Below are 22,397 nucleotides of genomic sequence, written 5' to 3'. Positions count from 1 at the left end.
TAGATAGATAGATAGATAGATAGATAGATAGATAGATAGATAGATAGATAGATAGATAGATAGATAGATAGATAGATAGATAGATAGATAGATAGATAGATATGTAACAAATTAAACTTACAGAAAATAACCTACTGATTTATGTATAGATGTAATGTATGTTAAAATTTATGTCTGATTTTATGATAACACCTTTGTTTCTTACTTTGTGGCTTTTAGCCTCATGGAGTCAAGATTTAGATTACGGATCCCTAACTATCCATTGTTGGGGCCAGAAAACAGGGACTTGTTATTTTCTGTCATATTTAAAAAGATCTTTCAGTACTTCACAGTCTGAACTACATGAGACATAGATATAGAATACATGTTGACTAACTAACTCCATGTGATCTTTGTTTGCTCAGAAAAAAAGAGCCATTGTCCAATTTGTATCAAACAACTCATCTTTAAGGGACAGAGCCCATTCCCACTCTTCTGAGCATTAAGATGACCTACATTGCCATGTCTCAGGGAGCTTCAGGTAATGCTAGCAAATAATGGTTTTAGAGAAGCAGGACTTATTAAAGAAGCAAACTCACAAACCCAAAGTAGATAAACAAATCTTTATGTATTCATTACAGAAATACCCACAGAGAAAGCCATATGACTATGGAAACTGACAGGTTTCATTAAAAATAGGTTTTGCATTGTGCAGAAAATGTGAGAGCAAAGGGACAATTTCCTACATATTGGGCATAAAGTACAAAATTCTGTGCAGATGAATTTCTTTCACAGCTGCTTTCACAGGACGGGGAGTCATTTAAGCAGTGACCACAGAGGCAGAAACCTTTAACAAGGGTCAACCTAAAGCAGTGTCAAATTGTCTTGTAAGATACAAAACAGCCACAGTGGAGCACTAACTGGATTATCCCAAGTATTTTAAAGCTTGCTTTTAAAAGCTCCTCCTGAATGGATAATTGTGTGGGAGAGTGAACCAGTAAAGCTAAAGGATAGGGAGTGGAGCATCTGGAGTGCATTATGAAAAGGCCAAGAGGCTGAGAAGTTCCTCTGGCCAAGTAGTGACCCTGCTGTTTGTGTTGGTAAACTGTGGGGCTGAATTTTGTTGTTTTGTAAGATATTGACCCTACGGCACCATCTGTGGGGACAATATCTTTGCTAATTTCTAATAATATTATGGTGTGAGAACTACAAATATCTGCAAGTGTGATGGAAAATGAGGGGAAGGCAGGATAGAAACGTTTTACATATTCACATGGCGTGGATTAACAATATAAGCTTTAATAGTCTGCTTTGCTCTGATAAATTATTAAAAAGGAACGCATCTCAGGAGAAGCGTTTTCTCATGAGGCAGTCCTTGTTCATTCAGGGAACAACAAATGCTGAATTAACCGTAATAATGTTAAGCAGGTGCTGGTTCATCAGGAACTCACCATGACCCCTTCCTCTGGTTCTGGAGCATTAAGAACAGAGGGGTTGTACAGGAGGTCCTGACCTGTTTCTAAGTGCAGCACAGCACTAAGACCTTACTATTTGTTCTGAGCAATTACACTCGCTAAGCACAAAAAGCACCTTGTATGCAAAGCAGCTTTGCAGAGGTCAAGAGGTACAGGATTATATGCACGATATGGACGTTGTGGTGTTATAAAGTAACACAAATGTACCAAAGAAACAAAATCTTACTATATGCATTCAAACATGTTATATACAATAATTATTAGTGCTTATAATGTGACCTTCATGGCACTTCTACATCAAAAATGAAAGAAACCCATATTAGAATGTATAGCCACTGACCTCATTTATATGGCAGCAACTTAATATATTCAAGGATCTAGATACATTAAAAAAGACTCGTGAACCTCAAACTGAGCATCAGAATGAGAAAGAAAGGAGATTAAAATAAATATGAGTGTGGCATGGTTGTTAGTGCCAAATGAGCTGAGCTGAGTATTTCAGAAACTGCTGATCTACTGGGGTTTTCACAAACTATCCCTCTGGTTTGCAAAGAATGGTCTAAAATAGAAAATATCCAGTGACAAGTCTTTTGTTTTTGACCCTATATGGCCAAGAGTGTTCATCTTCTAATTGTTACCTCCAGTAGGATAATGTTACAAAGTTTACATCTCCTCAGATTGGTTTCTTGAACATGACAGTGAAGGGCCTTTGGGTTGTTGTGGATTGGGAAATTTGCGTTGTGGATGATAAGATGACAGACTCTAAGCAAATCCGGGATTATATCAAGTCAATTCAGACCAAAATTTCTAAGCAATGTTTCCAACACTGTTGAATGTATGCCACAAAGAACACAGGGAGCTGTTACGTTATGACAGAGTTAATTCATAATTATTAGCAAGGTGTATCTAATAGAGTGGGGATTGAGTAAATGCTGTCCTTTTGTACAAATTGTAGTTTGAGGAGCTTGCTAGAAATGGTTTATTCATGGAATCATCAAATAGAAAAAAAAACATTTTTCACAATGTACAGACTGGCTACATAGAAAATATTGATACAATTCAGATAGATACAGATGTTTTGAAATAAAAATGATAGAAATAAGACACAACCAATGTTATTTAATTTTTACTATTAATACAAGAAGCCAAACTCATTTAATACACTTTTAGATAGAAAAATTTAATAATTTTCTAACCCAGATGGTGTTTAGAAATAAATGCTTGGCATTACCTAATAATTACTCATTTTGTTGTTGTAGTTATCACATGTTTGCAGCACTACATTTCCTATTTGTAATTCTGCTGTGACAAAGTATATTGAACCAGGTTAAGAACTTCTCCATGAGAAAGAGATTACATAGGTGCATCTGTACTACAGAGTAAATAACACTTCTCACTTTACACTCAAACAGAAAGAAAATCCCACTTAAACATACTTTTCAGACAGCAACAGCATTATAAGGCTGTAATATCACTTGAGCTGCTGTCATTTGAAGTTACTGCAGACTGGCTAATTTAGCTAATTTGAACATGGCAGCATTTAAATAATGAAAACGTTCTCGCTCACAGCATGGCTGCAGGCATGCCTCCAGCCCAAAATAAAGAACCATGGTCACTTGGGTTGTCACAGAGGGATCAACAAGGAAAAAATAGAGGAGGGGGAGGGCTTATAGGTGTGCCTTTAAAAAGCACTCCAACACACAAAGCCCTTCAGCATGGTCTACATTAAAGTCTGGAACAAAAGCAGACAGAAAGGCAATTGCAGGCTTTACTCCATGAACCCATGATCCGTGCTGATAGGCGCGTAATGAGAACCAGACAAGTGTTCACACCATAACACATACAAAGCCCCATTCATTATTCATGGCAGATTACCCTCTTCATTAAGGCAGAGGCGGGAACCAGGGGGATCCAGAGAGACCCAGAGGAAAGTGGAGGGGACATAAGTAAATGAGAATTCTACCGATGAAGATCTGCCAGCCGGTTCTCTGGCTTGCCCAAGCTGCAACAGTTTAGGCATGCAAGCTGTCAAGCTAACAGGCGTTCAGATAGGAGAGCGAGCACCGGAAGCCGTGACGAGGCCCGACAGTTTCTGCTGTATAAAGTTCATGTCCCTAAGGCTTGTGGTTCTGCATTCTGCTTTGATACTGTATATACAATGTGACAAAGACTTTCTGCGGGGAGACTGGAAAATGTCAGCGTAGCAGAACTGATGTTACCAAAGCAAGGCAGCGTTTATCAAAGCTCTGCTGACCTTCATTCACATACTGAAAATCGGGACTTTCCTTATTCCATGATCTACAGACTTGTAAGTGCAACAAGATGTGTTTTTGAATAAATCCTTTGCATTCAGAGCTACCGTCCATATAGAAATATAATTAATTCACTGTTATGTTCCTGCACAGGCTGATTGTGGGCCTTATTAGCCTTAATGCAAACCTACAAGACAGAGAACAAAACAACCAACTTTGATTGGCATCAGTTTCAAAGACTGTATGCATCAGTTTATATGCTGAGAACTTGAGGCATGTGAATCATGCATGTTTTATGGTGTTGTTTGACTCTGGCTGCACGCCCTAAAAGCAAATCTTTGCAGCAGAACAGAGGAGCGCATAAAGCATCTTTTCACAAAATGATTGATGATGTGTGTTGTTATGAAACACTCAGCCTCTGTGGGCTCTGCAAAGGCAGGGGAGGTGAGAGAGATTATATGTTCAGGTAAAAAGTCCAACATGTAGACAAGGCGCAAGCTCAGACAGGCTCAACTTTCTGAAAGCGCAAAGTAGTCCTGGGCTGAAAAGGGAATCAGAGGACTATATAAGAGCACTCAACGAGATCCTTCCACACAATCTTCTCTGACATACACAACTGAAGCCTGACCATGAGTCACTCACCACAGTTCAAACACTACAATCTCGCACTAATTCCTTAATCTGTCATTGTGTTTAATTTCCATGGAGATAATAAGGTGCAATTTTTTTCGTCAACTCCACTGCATCCCAACAATAATCTGATGCAAGGTCATGAATTTTTCTTCCTGGTCTTGCTGCATGACCATAAATCACCCTTCATGGAAAAAAAAAATAAAAAAATAAAAAATAAATCATAACCCTGAAATACAAGGTTCTTTCACAGCTGAAAGAAAATATATTTTCAGCAACAGCTGACAGAAATATTCAACATGTTTCAAAGTTTCAAGTCAGTTTTGCAAGTGTAGGCATGAAAAGATAAATTTTTGATAAAAGCAGCAACACCCAAGGCCTAAGTGAATTTGTGGAGCGAGTTACAACAACCACAGGCCTGCATGTAAACATGTTTGACCCACAGAAACTCAGCAGAACCAACTCTTACTTGCAGTTAAATGCTACCAAAATCAACAGGTCTGTAAAGTTTGTTTTTTCTCCATTCATTTTTTATCTGACAATTGATTGACATTTGGCCAAATGTTGCAGTTCACATAAAAGGATCTGATACAAACACATCTGGCGCCTCAGGCATCTGCAGCTTGCATAAGGCGCTATTATGATTCAAAATGCATTCCTTGCAAAAGCATCCATGCCTCATGAACTTTTCACATTTTGTCATGTCACAACCATAATTTTCACTGTATTTCAACAGTATTTGCATGTGCTGTCCCATTAGAAGGTATCATACACAGCTGTTAAATAAAATGTTTTAAAAGGTCTGGTGCTCAGTAGTACTCAGCCCCCTTTTTTGACATATATGAATGATGTCCTCAGAAATACTCTGATTAGTCGGGAGAGGGAACCTGTGTTTCATTGAAGGGATGATGCAGAACAACCATAAACCTACCAATTAATGAAAGAAAATGAGACCTATTAAAATCTAGAGAAGTTAAAAGATGGGAAAAACTGGTGATAGGAAATCTACTTGTCGTGTACTCCCTATGTAGGAGACACTCATCGAGTGCAAACCGGGGGTTTGATTCCCGAATCTGGATCCTGTGCTGCATGTCTTTCTTCTCTTTCTCCAGCCATTTCCTGTCTGATCTATTCAACTAAATGTCGCTAGTGTCAGTAAGAAGTAAAAAAAAATAAAAAAATAAAACCCCTTATAAAAGTAGTAAATGTCATAGTTATTTAAAGAAGGGACTTACTGTAGGGAAAGCTGAGGCGCGGAGTGACATCATTTTCTGTGACAGCCAGATGAAGGAAACCAAGAAGTAGGACAGTGTAGGCTGGGAGACACAGCCAAGCCATACTCATCGTCCACATGCCACCGCAGGTCCACCAGCCAAGTTGTACTATTTGTCTCTTTTAGGTTTTGGGGGAATTCATGAAGCGTGCCAGTTTCTGTTTATCTCCTTTCACGGCCTCTCTTCTCTTGCAGCTCCAGGTGCTTCAGATTGAAATCCGGTGAAATGTTGGGAAGAGAGGGAACTCCTTGTTGTTTGATATTACAATTGTTGACCTGACAGCACAGCAGAAAACCTCTTCTATGCAAACACCGAACTGCAGGGTCTCAACGGATACCTTTGAACAAAAAAGAAAAAAACATGACGTGTTAGTATGTTGTATGAGCTAATTTGCACGTCATTTTATACAATAATTAATTTACCAGCTGATCAGGCTTTTATCAAACCACTTTGCTTACTGTGAAGCAAAATATCCTTATTAACCAGGATATTTGAACTACTGTAGTTGAATACAATGTTCCCGGTGTGGTAAACGCAGTGATTATGGCACGATTTTAATGCATGAAATTCTAGAATGATGTTGGTTGAATTCTGAAATGAGTTTTCCATGACAAATTGCACTGAAAGGCATTTTGAGGAAGTAGTACAGTAGGATGATTTACATTTTAGTTTCAGCTCTTGGTAATTTGTACCAGGATAAAACCTTCAGAAACATGAATGCTTCATTGTATTGTGTGTTTGAAAGTACAATATGCAGGGAAATACATTGTTCCAGTAAACTGTAGTCCCCATAGTTATTGACTAAATAAATGAGCAAATCCCACAGATTATTGCATTTGGAACTAGAAATTGAATTTTTGTCATTTCCAGATGCAAGTTACAACTTCAGAGGTAAATTGAACACGATATAAGCAGCCACCTGAAATTGTTGTTGGTTTACCGTCGTCTGCAAGTTATTTTAATTCTTAATCTTACAATTTTCTACTGAGAGGTTTCTGATGAAGCAACAAATAATGTGCTTGAGCAACTGATCTTTTAAGCTGTTGTTGTTTAGTAGTTTTTTTATCACCCTTAATCCATTCATACCCTCCTTCTAAATCTAATACCAAAATTACCTCTGAGTACTCTTGTGCTACAGGTTCAGATTGATTACTGTACAAACTGCTTTCTGTAAACACTATTCTTCTGCTAGTAAGCTTGCAGTATCTCTGAATTATTCTCTCCACAGCAACACCTTATGTTTAGGAAACTAATTGCAGTAAGTGTAATAGACATGAGATAGTCACTCTGCAATGTTGAATCCAAAACCCACTTGCTCCATTTACCCTACGGCGTGACTGCAATCAAATGAGAATATGTTCCTGCATTCATCCCCTTGCAAATTTTACATGACATTGCAGGAACATCTAGACACTTAGAGGAAAAAGAATGCAGTGAAATCTTAAACCCCAAAACCCAGAAACAAGTGGCTGCTTCTGAGCAATTGAAAACACTAATTTGGCAAATGTAAAAGGGTCACACAAGAATACAAAGTAATATAAAATATAAAATCTGACTGATGTTTATGTTGGTTTTTTAAAAAATTTAAATATATGGGATATTTTAGTTGGGTTAAGTTAAGAACACCTCTGAATGTGGTAAATGAAAACAATTGTGTTTGGGGGGGAAAAAAAAAGAAACGAAGAAAAAGAATGCAAAGGCATTGTGCAAGGTTTTGAAAGCAACTTTCATTGTGAGTTTTGTCAGCAAACCGTTACCTAAACCCACAATGAAATATATCACAGATAAAATTATTTTACCCTTGTAGACCACTGCTGTCAGTTGGCTTAAACGACACAGCCAAGACAAGTGTAGCACATGCATCACTAAAAGTCTGTTGATACAAGTTCAAAACACAACCAGACTTATGCAGAAAGAAATATATATCACACACATAAAATGCCTCCTTTTTATATAAATGTCTCGTAACATTAGTTATTAATTTTTTTTTTACATTCTATCAGGAGTTAAAAGTCAGCTGAAAATGTGACCTTGCTCTGTGTTACTGAGTCATGTCAGTAATTTAAATAACTGAATACTAATGAGCGATGACTTCCTTGTATTGTTAGTGCTAGTAAGTCAGTTTAAAGCAAAAATAATTAACTTTGAAATCTCTGTATTGAAAGTCTTACTGACAGATCTTTTTATAAAGCTTAAAGACATTGAGAAACTGTTTATAAAACTTCACTTTTGATGCCAGAAGAGAAAGCTGATATATTAAATCCAGTTAACTTGTAAAAATCAACAGAGATTATATTAATTCATTTTCATTTTCCCCTTTAATATCTCTACTGACATTGTTAAAAAAACAACTTAATCTTCTATAATAGATAGCCAACAGCTATCTATTATACCAGTAATAGAGTTAAAGGGTAATTCATTGATGTAATTTTACTGAACACACTGAGGCGTAAAGGAAAACCTTAGTACGGACATCCCAGTTACAACCTCAAATGCTCCATTACACCTGCCACAAGAAGCTCCTCAGACACAACCAAATGGAGATTCAGTTTCATGTGAGCTGTGGAAATCAATGGCAGACCATAGTGAGGGAGTCTATTCCTGGTTTCTGTCATGGAGATCCAGAATTTTAGTCAATAAGCACTCGGCTGCTTGTTATAAATGGAGCAGTCTGAATCTGAGCGTGGTGGAGGATGTTTGGAAAGCAGGAACGACTGTAAAGGAAAGAAGAAAATGCTTATTTATGCAGCAGAGTCATATTGAAAACCTGGGATACATCATTAATTCTTGGTTTGTGTATCAGTCAGCAAAGAAAACCAGCAGGAATCTGACCGAAGAATGTAGAGAAAGTTGGAGGGTATGAGAACAAGGACGCCTCAGACAGCAGAGAAATTTACATGCAACTCTGCACTTCACTGCTCTCGCCTGCATGATGCATAAACTGAATCATCCCTTTCACCCTCTACACAGGCATGATAGTGTGATCCTGCTCTGGATGATGCTCTCCAAACTCTCTGTCTACCATCTCCTCCTACAGTGCCCATACATTCCTCTCCCTACAGCCTTCAGTAACACATTAGACTTATCCGTTTAACATAATTTTTTGCATTTGTCAAACTTTCACATTGAATATGAAGGACTTCCCCAACTTTTAAGCATTTTACAATTTATAAAATCTCAGTAAGCTGTTGATTTGCAGTATGGTTTATTTTTTTGTCTGAAGGAATATGGAATATAACATATCTTTGTGCATCATTCAGCTCTGTATTCATCTATTCTTTTATCTGTCTGTTCACCATCCATTTGTTCATCCAGTGTCTTGTTTACGAAATGCCACACAAACATGTCTTACAAGCTGAAACTATTTTTTGTGGTACTGCCAGTTTTGCCAAGTTGTTTTTTCAAATCAAATTTTTGATTTTATTGAGTTCTCTCCTGCTAATATACATATTTAAATAATACATAAAGGAATAAAATCTATCCACTATAGCATTTGAAATTTACACCTTACCGCAGTAAAAACATCTACCATAAATTCAGAAGGAACTTGTACTGCTGGAACTTCTTTATTCTTTAAATATTCAATAAAAAGTCTATAAATCCCAGAGCTTTCAGGTTGTAAAAGTATAGAGTTTTTCCATTCAAACCATGTCTGAATCCTATATCCCACTAATGCCTTGGTCTGGTTTCTGCTAACTAGACTATCATCTGACAGTGGAAGCAAGAGTCCTCCTTAAAGTGAACATGGCTGATTAGAGAGAGAAACTGTTGAAACAGGCAGAGAAATGTTCTGCAGGAAACTGGGTGAGAATTTGTCACAAGAAAAGCACTGATTCATTAACACATGGAGCTGAAATGGCAATAAGAACCACCTAAAATATGTAAATCTGTCAGAGTACAGTGAAGAGGAAACAGAAATAGCTGCTTGTGGTGTTAAACTGGTAAAAACAAAGAACAAAGATATATAATAATGCAAAAAACCGTTTGAATGTTATGTTTTTGCCACCTTGTCAAAACATTTCAGGGAACAGGAAATTTCAAAAAAGAAATAACTTTTATATTTGACTAAACTGGGAGTTTCCCAGAACTATGTCAACCATTTCCTGTGGTGTATATATATATATATATATATATATATATATATATATATATATATATATATATATATATATATACACATACTGAAAAAGCTTCTCCATGACAGCTTCACTTCTATGAATGGTATAAATAGCAGCGCAGCTGAAAAACAGGTGGTGGAACCATTAACATTTACTATTTCAGTAGAACAGCATGGGTCAGTGCTCAACACATCGTCTGGAATAGTGCCGAATCATAAACGTGACCTCTTGGCATGCCATGCGAGTCAAAAAGCCACCTGTATGCAGATGAACACGGATCACCTCAGGTTACATGTTTCCACGTGTGACCTTCAGCCTATGATTCAAACTGCAAACCACCACCCCACCCCCAAAATGCTCCGCATCACTAAAGAAGAGTCAGATGTGACATAAAGCAGATGTGAGATATGGAGAGTGTCATCTGTTTGGAGAGATTTAAATAGAAGAGCATGTCTGACCGCACAGAGTGTCTGAGTTATCAGGAGAGCTGTGTGGAGTCACTATTCTGATAAAATTGTGCAAAGTTTCAACTGTCCAACTATTGCTTCAACACACTTAATCAGTTCTAATCATATTTGTTTTGTGAGTAACACTTGATAACACTTCCACAATACAGATCTGACACACAATACTTGTGATGAATCATGATCACATTTTTGTGTATCCCCACATTGCTCCAGTTACATTCAAGCGGTGAGCCTGGGGTGGTTCTTCCTCAAATTCTTATGGTGAGTTAACTTATTCATTGTGCTGCGTCATAAAAATCGTATATATACACATACACACACACGCCCACACACACATATCTGCAATTGTAGTGAATGATGCAAACATAAAAAAAACATCACATATTTTTCAAACCACTCACATTGTGTGCAAATCTGCAAAAGATTAGGTTACATGGTGATAGTTTGTAAAAAAAAAATTAAAATGAAGAAAGAAAAATACCAAGAAAACAAGGTGATTATTATATCATCTAGAAACTTTTTTCAGACTTTGCTTTTCCATTTTTGCAAAAATATTCTTAAATTTAGCTGCTGAAACACTGAGGAGAAGGACACTCAATTTCACTCTTCAAAAGGGGAAAGATAGGAGAACATGCCATTTAAGAATGGCAGATTTTTCAGGAAACAAATAAAAGAAAAAATAACTTTTTCTATCTCTTTAATCAGAGCAATATTAAAACATTTTAAACAACTGGAATTGTAACAAGCAATGTTTCATTTTGTTTTCAATATCTGGTCTCAGTTGTGAGTCATTAGTTTAGATCTAAAGAACAGTAGATCAAAAACAGCTGCTGCAACATCATTCTGCTTCTAGTTAGTGTTAAAAGAAAATGTCTGTATCTCTGATCAGATGACTACTTATAAAAAAAGTCCTTCTTGATTGACCCATTTTACGTGCAATCCCCAGACCCTGTTCAGAATAATTAATAGCCCGTTCATCTCAGAGTGAAGCATACAGCAGTAATTATGACTATATGCTACTCCAAAGACTTTTAATTGCCTAATTAAAATCTTATTAAACTATTGAACAAAGATAAGGGACATTTTGAACTCGAGCGCCAGTGGAGTTCAATGCATCAAACTTGCTTCCTGTATGGAAAGGCTTATGACACCAGGTCAGAAACAGTCATTTTTATCAAAAGTGCTGAGTTTTCTAAATATTGTTTATAAAGCTAAAATAATACATGTATGCATTGGCAGATTAGTGGAATATATGGCTGTGAAAGTGACTGAGAACATATCATTAGTTCTGTCTTTAAGAAGTTAAATGTAACACAAGTGCTTAAATCATCCCTCAGAAGTTCAAATGTCTGAAAAGATATTTGATTTCATTCAATTTCTCCTCTGCACCAATTTCCATAACACATGCACAGACTGCAGACGAGTCTCGCTGATGAAATGTCAAGCAGTGAAGCTCTGAGGTCTGTCGCTGGGTCTGCCATAGCTATTAATGCCAGAGTCAGTGAAAGAAGAGCAGCACGAGCTCCGTGACAGAAAGTAAAATCTTAATCGTGAAAAGGTAAGGATGAAGAAAAGCAAAGAAAAGGACAAAAGTAGTCTTTACTAAAGGTTTCCTTGCAAAAATCCTATGTCCCATAGCACCCAGCAATGGTATTCATGCCCCTTGAACTTTTCTACATTTTGTCAAGTATCCCCAACAAATTCCAATGTATTTTATTAGAACTTTGCATAATAAAAACACAAAGTTGACCTGTTAAAATCCAGCCTCCTTGTTCTATGCTTTTCTTCATACAGAGGGTCTGGAGACTCATCTATTGAGAAACAATTTCTTGCTGGAGGCGTGGACTCTGTTGAAGTTCAAAATTTTTCCCAATTGGTGACTTTTGGCTGTCACATATGCTGTGAAGCTTCCAGGAAATTCCATCTATTGTAAACAACTATTCTCCACAGTTCCCATTGCCAAGCTGCAATCATAGGCAGACCACAATTCCAAAACAGCGATGAAAAATGACATCATTGTTCATAACTTCGGCTTCTGTTCGGCGATTGGCTCAGTTCAATTTCAACTGGAGAAATCAAGTTCAATGGGTGAAATTTCAGACTAAAGGGAGAATTTAATAGAGTGGTAATGCACAGGAAAGCAATGGCCAAAAAGTAGAGCTCCACAACGTTTATTTATAGAGAACTTTTCACAGATAAAAATGCTGCATTTAGACCAAGCATGAAACATTGTTGTTGAAAAAAAGTCATATGATATCCAGTTTATATGTTGTTGCTAGATAAGCAATAGAGTAAAAATCTGGAAGAAAGTCCCCAGTTTGGATGAGCATAAACGTGTTTTGGTTTTTCACATGCAGAAAACTAACACTACATAACGCTCCGGAAGATATAATTCCCATGATAAAATATGATTGTGCTGTGGGGAAAGTACCCAAAAAAATGACCGAAAGGCAGGGCAAAAATGTAGAAAAACCAAACAGATTGAAGGTTGCTGCAATTGGACAAGATGTGGAAAGGCTCAAGATTTATAAATACTTTGACAAGGCAGAAATTACCTGAAAGTGGTGAATCTCACAAAAAAGATACATGCCTCTCACGGTTTTGTACTTAACTTTTTCAGGCAATTCAGCCAAATCTCCCGTCAAAACACATCTGACAGAGCTTAACCTGGCTTAAAATTGCCATCATGTTGTCATTAATAAACCCTCAAGCATAAATGAGAAAGCAAAAGCTTCTTTTTCTTTCTCTGTGCCCCTTTCAGCTTTTTTTTTTTTTTTCTTTTTTTTAACAGGGTAAGTTGATCCACTTTGAGTAAGGAGCCTGCACTGTTGATCTTGCTGAAATGGCCTATTTCTTTTCCAAAGTCTTTTCTACTGTAGTCACACCCTGTTCTGGGAAACTTGGCATTCATACATCTACGACACCTTTCATGCTCTAATGCTGAGAGGGCAACTAAGTTTCACATTACCGCATTTTATTCACTAACCATTAATCAGTGCTATTTTCTTTTTTACTAATCTAAAAATTTCTTTGAGGTACTTTGAGATAATTTGACATTTTTAGGTTCAATAAGACATCCGTGCATCAAACTCCTTATGTTGTCTGAAGTTAAAAATCGTTCTTCATGCAACATTCAGTAGTTACATCTGTGAACCATCTGGGGTGTCATGTTACACTGAAAAAATTCAAAAGGAAGATCCTTTAGAATTTTTATCTGTGCTATGTGATATGCTGACAGTTGGTCAGGCTGCTTACATTGCAGCCTTTTCAGTTCTTAAATAGATGTTGCTAATGAATAGCAGAGGTTGGCCTGGTGGCATTCTCTACCTTATTTAACCATTGTAAATTAACAATTACGTTGACAGATCTACAGAGGAACCAAAGCTCACTATAGAAAAACTACTGTCTGTTTCTCACAGGGTTGGAAAAGAATATAATACAGTCCAAGATGTTTTCTAATAAATATGACTGCTCGCAAACAAACACAGATTAAATAAGAACTCTATGCTGCATTTGATAGAAAGTATGCCCATATGCAGTCCAGTCTAATAAGGAGAAGCTGAAAAAATAGATGAAAAAAATATCTGGGGCTTGTGTTTTTATGAGAGTTCCTGACTGCTGCCAGAGACAGGTGAAGAGCCTTTTCAGAGTTTCAGACCTGGCTGCTGGTAAGTAGGTCAGACTTGTTGAAACATTCAAACCCATTTGAAATGTCTCTGTTCATAAAAAAAAAAAAAAAATAAAAAAACACGTTTATAAGAAACTGTTTGAATCTGCTGGAGTGAGTTATTGGCTTTGATTTTCCATTACACCAGATTGTTCATTTTGATCTCAGCTATACAAATTAAAACTGAAATACCTCAAGGTTCTGAGTTTCATAAATTGCAAATATTGCACAAATGTTTAACATGCTAACTATGTGCTTAATCAGATGCTTGTGTTCTTCTTCCAATACATTTTGCATCTTTTCATGTCAAATATGGAGGCATATTGCCTGTACAGCATCAAAGATCAATGTTAATTCTTCTGAAAAAAGTTTTAAAATGCACAGTTAAAGGTATGACTCAGATTTTTTGTGTGACTATGCTAAAAGGATTTACAGATAATTTATTGCTGGAGTTTTGATTTAATATAAATCTAGGAAGCTGATGGCTAGGAAGGGAGGGGCCAGGACCACAGGAGACGAATTTCATCTTAACACAACTTCAAGCTTCAAAAACACCATAGCAATTCATGCAAACACTATTTTAAAAACCTTTTAAATGTCATCATTTATGCAGAGTCATTATTACAAAGAAGCCAGTAACCTTTACACAGTAAATGCAGGTTTGAGTCAGTGTGCCAGCAGATAAAACTAAGTGTCTTATAAAGTAAAGCAACACCTAAGCCAAAATTATTATAGCAATTTAAGGGAAGGGTTAGTGGGACTGGAAAGACTTTAGATTTCCATTTCTCAGTTGTGTGTTTCACAGAGGAAGATATACAGTAAGTGATAGCATACCACTTCCTCTGTAATAATTGCCTTGTGTGCAAATTAGCGTCTAGCACAACTGTATGGACACTTTAAATGTTTATTAATTATTATTTAAATTAACCATTGTGATGTTTTTAAAGTTAAAGTTGTTTGAAAATTATAGAGGTTCATACTAATATGGGCTCCTTTCAGACTAGTCATTAGCTGGATTCTCATCAGCTAAAATTAGAGTTTTACAGCTGATACTGCACACAAGAGCAACATTTTACCAAACTGGACTTTAAAAGTCTAAACTCTGTCTTTAAGCTTAAATTTTGACATTCCACCTCATTTCCTGCCATTTTGTTTGGTCACTTCATATCTTATTGTTAATTTTTTATCATTATTAAGTTTGTGTATTTTGTCAATTAGAGGACTTAATGGAAATAAAAATACTGCACAGTAAATTAAAACAAACAGCAATACCTCATTGAAATTTTAGACTAGATAACTCTCAGTTATGGATAAATTGACTAGAGAAAATGAGTGACTTTTTTTCTTTCTTTTTTTTTTTTTTTTTGCCCTTACAAATTCAAGGAGCATTCAATCAACAGAAAAGGCTCTGACACATTTATGCTCACTGAAATTGATTCGGCTGGTGTGGCATCCATGGAAAAGCTGTAAACAAAGCGGCGTGGCTGCTCCCCCTTGATGTCGGCTGCAAGAAGCTGCACGCATTCCAGTAGCTTAGAGGCTTAAACAGAAGCTCAGGCTATAGGCCACTGGGCAAGGAGCTGCGCGCATCCGTCACTGTGTGAGGCCGATAAAGGGCTCAGAATGGACATTTCTCCACATGGTCCAGAGACAATCCTTCAACAAAACTCTAGAGTTTTGTATTGAGATTGTCTCAAACCACTAAAAGACATGCTCTTCAAGGTTCTACAAACTTAAACATCTTGTTCAGCAGAGAAGAAGGAAATAGAGTCACTCCAAATTTGTCTCCTCTGAAGAGGATAATGGCAAGGAAAAAATTGCTCAAAATTTACTTTGGTTGTGTCGATGTGTTGTGCTATCATTGAAGATTATGCAAAAAAATGAAAAAAATAAAAAAAATACATTGACATGTCCAAAGAAGTTTTCTGAGAAATGATCAGTATTAAATCATGGAATTGCCTGTTCATTCAGGCCCATGTAAAAACGTTCATGTTCAGTCTTCAATCATTTATGGCACACTATCTAAAATTATACATGTGGGAACTGTTTATAGTATAATTTTGATTTATGATGCCCTCAGCTCAAACAGATGCACAATGATTCTAGCTAGAAAGCGTCTTGAAATTCTTAACCCTCTAAAACAGATTAATCCAAGAGACAGTATGTTTTTGAGAGTTGTGGATGGTATGAAGAACTGAGATAACAGCAAGAGAACAAGAAAAGTCAACTACTTGAAGTATGCTGTTGCTAAACAAATTATAAATGGATAATCATTCCTTCAGTACATGTGCTAAAAGTAAACACTCTTATTAAACATTATCTCAAAAGTTTAACATTACTCTAGTCAGGTTTTTCCGTCTTTGACCTCTTTGGTTGGCATATTGACCACATTAGAATATCTTTGTGGGGGTCAGTCTGTCCCTATTATGAGATGTCTGAAAGTGGGCAGCTGCCCCCCACATGAAGTGACCTCACTTAGTAAAGATCAATAGGAGGCTGCACATTCCTCAGCAGTTACTCAATCCTTGCTATCCCAGTTATCCAAGACACTTTAGGATTTCTTTAGAACAGTGATGTTTGGGTTGAATTCCAGTTATTAACTTTGCGCATCCTAGACAACCAATTTTGACCTGTGGGTGCAACACATCTGCCCGGTGAAAGGCAAATGAGCTCATGTCACTCATACGCTCGAGTCTCGAGCAAATGCTAGAGATAATATTAAAGTTTGTATCGAGCACAAAAATCTTTCAAAAAATTTTTTTTTTTTTTTTTTTTCAAGAATCACTATTTTGAAAGACTATTTAAAACAGTACACCATTCCTACGACAAGACTTTCAATTTATGCTGGTATATGATGAAAAATACAACAAAATATTTTTTGCTAGAGCTGCATGATTTATTAAAGGATATAGTATCAATATGCATTCAGTATTTACTCTGAAGTAGAAATTTCCAAATTTTAATTGTTAATGGTAAATGGCCCATATACTTAGTGACTTAAACAATAAGGATAATTTATTGCGTTCTTTCTGACACAGTTCTAAATAGCTTCCTCTGCTCAACAGGTTGCTTTTCAGAGAAACAGTCATTACCTTACTGCTAATTAGTTGGGTTACTGAGAATGTCAGCTAGCAAATCTCACTGGTCTTGTAGTCATTGCACCTGATGTATTTCCCAGAAGTTTCAACTTTAGTGATAAATGCGAAAATAAGCAGACAAAATCACATTTTCTGAATTCACTTCACTTTGTTCTGGAAGTTATACAAGTTTAATACTTCTCTCTTCTGAAAGTTTTATTGTGATGCAAAGTTGAATTTGTTGGAATTGCACATTTTTTGGAAGCTGTTATTTGTAGTAGCACTGCATCACTTGTTCATATTTACATTGCAAATATATGATGTTATGATTAGAGGCCTGGACAGAAAAATTATGGGCCTCACTGACCTCTTTGCTGGATGATTTAATGGCTGACTGACTGCAGTATTTAACCAGACAAGCATAATAAGGGGATTAGAAACATATCAGATGATAGAGTTCAATGTTCTTGGCTGTAGGTACAGTGGAGATTTGAGCAGTCACACATATTGCTAACAACTGTGCACATGATGTAAATGACTTAATTCCCTGTAAATCCAATAAGCGTAACACTATTTAACACTGGTTTCCGAACCGAAGGAACCTCAGTGAATGTTCCTCTTTGTCTTAAAAGAAAACCCTCATCTGTGTTTGCACCAGATAAAATCAGAGTCCTGACATGTCCAAACGGTGTCCAAGGCCACTCAAAATGGACGCCTGCATGTGGGCCTTGATGCCACGGAGAGATGAAGTTGAAATGAAGTGTCACAAGAAAGCTGAGCCCCCGCACTTTAATACCAGAGCACGAAGCACATATTTCAACACCTTCTCTCATTTCATCCATTTTACAAATGTGGACTGGTTAGGTAACAGCAAGCTGGAATAAAAATGACAAATAAAGTGCCAGATTATGAAATATCAGTTACCAGAACTGCACAAAAAAATTATAAAAATTTGCTACTGATGGTAATTAGGTCCAACTTTTACGTTTGACTGCCATCACCTGGTTAAGACTAAAAATCAAGCCTTTTTTGATTAGAGAATACTGCATAGAACTGGAGTGAAAATTGTTAATGAGTGAAGAAGACTTGCTTAGCTATTTTTATTATCAGTAAGTTGTTTAAAAAAGTTACAGAAGCTGTGAGAAACTTTTATAAAAAGAAAACTGTATTTCCTAAAGATGGATTTCTTGTCTACTACTTAACTCAAACATGATAGACATCAATAGAAAGCAAAAAGCTGGTTGTATTAAACCAAAGTTGTCCTTTTTTACTCTTTTGAAGTTCAGTTCTGTCACAAATCATCCTAGATTAGGAAGTGCTAAAAGCCCTTTGGAAATCTCACAGCTAAGGTAAGAATCTACATCTTCTGCATGGATCAAACACTCAGGGACATCTGTAATGCTAACCGTGCTAACCAGGGCTTTAAAAGTTGATATGAGATAGTAAAAACAGCTTAAAAAGTCAACTTTGTAATCATTTTGTTGTTTGTAGTAAATGTGCAATGCTAACAGCTCTCTTTAACACACATGATGAGACTTTGTCTCTGAAAATAATAGAAATAAATAGGGATTGAAGCAGGACAAGAAACACATAATAGAGTTTGTCTTATTAAAGAAAGAATAAGATATTCTTCTATGCAATTCTTCAAAGTCATAGTTTCACAAAATCTGTGATTGGAAATTGGGCCATTATTCTGTGCCTTAAAATGAAGAAGAAAAAAATACACAAGTGGAAGCTTATTTCCATCTTATTCAAAACATTGAAAAAATGTTGTTTATAATTGATGACATTAGTCATGATATGTGGAGAAGTGGTTACAAACTTTCAAGTATTCACGTTTCTCATTAACAAACATCCACTGTGTTTATCTTTCTCAAAGCTCCATTTCCATAAAGCCCAAGAGGGTGCTTTACAGATTTATCTCTGACATTTGCGTGAAGCCAGAAATTCATCTCATTATTTACAAACAGGATAGGGGGTCTATGGTTTGACCGTTAGAATAAATTGGTATACTTGAATTTCCAAGTAATGTAGGAGAATTTTCTGCATCAAGGAAATTATTCTTTAACAAGAGTTAAATATTTGTGTAATAGTTAAGAATGAAAACTAGAGAGAAACATAGCTATGGGTAATTTGTCTTCATCACTGTGTTCCTTGAAAGCATTTTTTTCTCTCTCCACAGTCAGTGAGACCCCGCTGACCCCAGCTGGTCTTATCAGAGACAACACATGACCAGTGTTGCATCCTGTGATGTTAAACTTCACCTGCATGCCGAGCAGCTTCTTCCTGTGCAGACGTCTGGAGGTCTGGCCAGCACATCTTTGACTGTTTCTTACACTGTACACAATTTAGTGGATAGCAGCCAGAAGGAAAGCAGAGATGCATACTGATATGAGCCCTGCAGCCATGCTACACTGTACACAAAAAGTGCTGGAAGAGGTCAAAGGATGTCTTGTGCGCCGTGTCTTAATATATCACATCTTCAATACGATCTGATGAATTATTCAGATTGTGCTATCTGCTTTGCCTCTCACCTAAAACATCTGCCCTGCCAGCTGATCTGCCAAGTCCGCCTTGCTGCCTGCACTGCCACAGGAAGCTTTTAGTCCGGCTGCCATCCTGTGGTCTGCGCTCCTTTTATCCTCCAATCCTCTAAGTATATACATGTTTTGGACTTCAGGAATACAGCATGGAGGAAAAGAGATCAGGTTATTGTGTCAACAAACAGGACCAGTGTGCACAAAGCTTTTCACAGAAAGACAGTAGATTTGCTACTGTTCAAATATCTGGGTTCTCAGAGGTGAGGTAAGCACGCAAACCTAACCTAACCTGCTGTCTAAAAATACAAAGGTTAAAAAAACTGATGCCTCATTCAACAGTTCCTGCTCAATGGTAGGAACAATTGTCTTTTAGTTACATTCCTGTCAGAATTAAATGTATTCCTGAGTAGTATTTCAAAAATTTTTGAAAAGCTTTTGTTGGACTTAAAATTTTTTTACCCATTCAATTTATTGGGTTCAGCTGGTACATAGTGGTGACAGTAGTTGTCAGGCATGTTGTGAGTTTAATTTCAGCCTCTCACTCTACATAGTAACATACCTTTGGGCAACTGACAACCACAAGGAATATTAATTGTGTGATGAGTTGTGAGTTTGGCTGATACCAACGTGTGTATTGTTAAAGCACTTCAAGTTGTCTGTGTGACCATAGATGCTTAATTATTGTTTTAATATCGGGGAACAATGTGAGAAACATCTTCAACCTGCTAGCTTAAAGGTGTGGAATATCTTCTTCATGAGCCTAGTTCAAACCTATGTAAAAAGCAGCATTCTCTTCTTTTTCCTTTTGCTGTATTGGTTACACACTGACTAACAAGCACATTTAAGGAGCCTACAGCTAGATTTTAGTCAAAATAACCCCTCTGAGATTGTTTGCACCATCGGTGTATGTTTGCATCGCTGCTCTCTTTGGTCATAGATTAGAGCCTCTTGCACCTACAACTCATTTTATGATGACATCAGTCTCTAAAAATCTCATCTTCTAATACCTGCTTTTAGTCTACCACCTGTGATTATGCAAAGAAAACATGTGGACAAGTTTTGTTTGACTAGTTTTGTGTGCAGGATTCTACAGAACTACATACAGAACAGTGGAAGAGTTTGTTCACATAAATTTGATAATATAATCCAGGTTTTCCACTTTGTATTGAAGCCCTTTTCACATTTTATGATGATGTTCACTGTGAAAGAGAGAGTGCTGTGGCTTTCTGTTTGTGTCATATAATCTGCTCTGCTAGCTGCTCCCAGATTTGTGTTGTGGAGGAAACGGGACACATCACAATTAAAACACTCATCATTAAGTTTTAACTGGTTCAACACAAACCATCGGAAGAAAGAAAACAACTATGTGTGTATGTTTTGTTCACAATAAACTAGAATAGCACTGCAATATGTCATGCATCCAATTTTTACTGCGTCATATCAAAACACCAGTAAAGATGCTAACATTAGTGAAGCACAATAGCAAACTGTGTATGAAAAAACGTGAGGAAGATGAAGAAAAAGTTTCCTGAAGTACATGATATGTGTCCAGTGAGTTTACTAGTATCTAATTTATTAACCAGTTAGAGCAGCATATTGAGGCAGACCTGAAGAAACGCTGGCACTCTGGTACATTGTTAAGAAAGGGAAGAACATGAGATTCCAAAATCCATTTCATATTTTGTGAATGGAGTTTCAAAATAAATGTTTTGTATATAATATTTCTATTTACTGAAATGCACCTGCAAGACCAGGCTGGCTCACATACCACTAAATTTTACCATGATGTAAAAGATGACTTAGGTCATCTTTGGCTGAAAATGACATTTGTTTTATCTGAAACATCACAATATAAAACATTGAAAGAAATCTTTAAAAGGGATTATTAAAGAGAATTGTATCTGTAAAAGAAAATCTCTTGCTTTGACTTTAAAGGGTGAAAAGGAACTTCCCATTTCCCTATTGGATTTAATGATATGACTAATCACTTGCCTCACACATCTCCTTTCATCATTCTTTCGTCATCGTTCATATATTTTAACAGCTTACTCCGCACAGCCCTAAACCCCATTTTTAAAAAAATGCTGTACTTCAACAAGAAAATACAGAACAGCTTATTTAAAGTAGACCAATTAAATGTGTGTGATCAGAGGTTCGACAGCAAGAATGTCTTCAAAGGGTTAGCAGAACCATTAGCAGAGTAAAGGGCACAACCTGGAATGCTCAGAGATATCAAATCACTAGGCAGGGGGAGGGAGGCGGTACTGGGTGCTAAACTGGGATCGGTTGGAGACTCTTTCAGGGATCACAAACACTCCTGGTACTTCTGTCTGAAGGAACACAAACATTCACAATCACTAAGAACAACAAAAATCTGACAAACATTTGGTGCATCATATCAAAGCTCCAGAGTTAGCAATGAATCCATGGACATAGTCTTGAAGATTGTATGTTTATACAATCTTCATATATATATATATAAACAACGACCCAAAGCACTTTTTGTGACGTATGCGTTGCGAGTTTCACAAGGGGTAAGTAGCAGTTTGGAAACACTACAGCACTACAGTGAACGCAACAATCTGGCCGGGTTCCACGTCCACAGTCATTTCCCACATCATGGCACAGCACTAGACTGGGAATAAACAGAGGAACCCGCTGGGCTCCCAGAATGAATGTTTGCAGAGTTCCCATCAGTGAATGTGCAGTAACAGGACTCCCTGAAGGCCTGTGTTTAACCTTTAGGTTACAAGTGGCTGGCCACTCCACAGCACTCCCCTCCCAGAGACATTAACCCTTTTCTGGCTCTTCTTCATCAGGATAAGGAGAGATAAAGATAAAATGAAGCAAACCAAAGATCAAGAGATAAATATCAGGATCAGTATCTTTATTTACTTTATTTTCACACTATGTAACAA

The 22,397-nt window shown here is 36.9% G+C and overlaps 1 protein-coding gene across 2 annotated transcripts in view; it reads right to left on the bottom strand.

Annotated features, from left to right (window-relative positions):
- Nucleotides 1-22,397, bottom strand: part of sema4ba (sema domain, immunoglobulin domain (Ig), transmembrane domain (TM) and short cytoplasmic domain, (semaphorin) 4Ba) — a 55,660-nt gene that overhangs the window by 17,907 nt on the left and 15,356 nt on the right. For both annotated transcript variants that reach the window (XM_044125049.1, XM_044125048.1), the window contains exon 2: nucleotides 5,572-5,947. In XM_044125049.1, coding sequence (XP_043980984.1) covers nucleotides 5,572-5,689 — 118 coding nt within the window. In that variant the 5' untranslated portion in view covers nucleotides 5,690-5,947. The remainder of the gene's footprint in view (nucleotides 1-5,571; nucleotides 5,948-22,397) is intronic.

This window comes from Gambusia affinis, linkage group LG08 (genome assembly GCF_019740435.1).
Source record: "Gambusia affinis linkage group LG08, SWU_Gaff_1.0, whole genome shotgun sequence".
NCBI classification, from domain to species: Eukaryota; Metazoa; Chordata; class Actinopteri; order Cyprinodontiformes; family Poeciliidae; genus Gambusia; species Gambusia affinis.
Note: the sequence above shows the minus strand (reverse complement) of the source record. Positions and strands in the feature narration are given on the sequence as shown.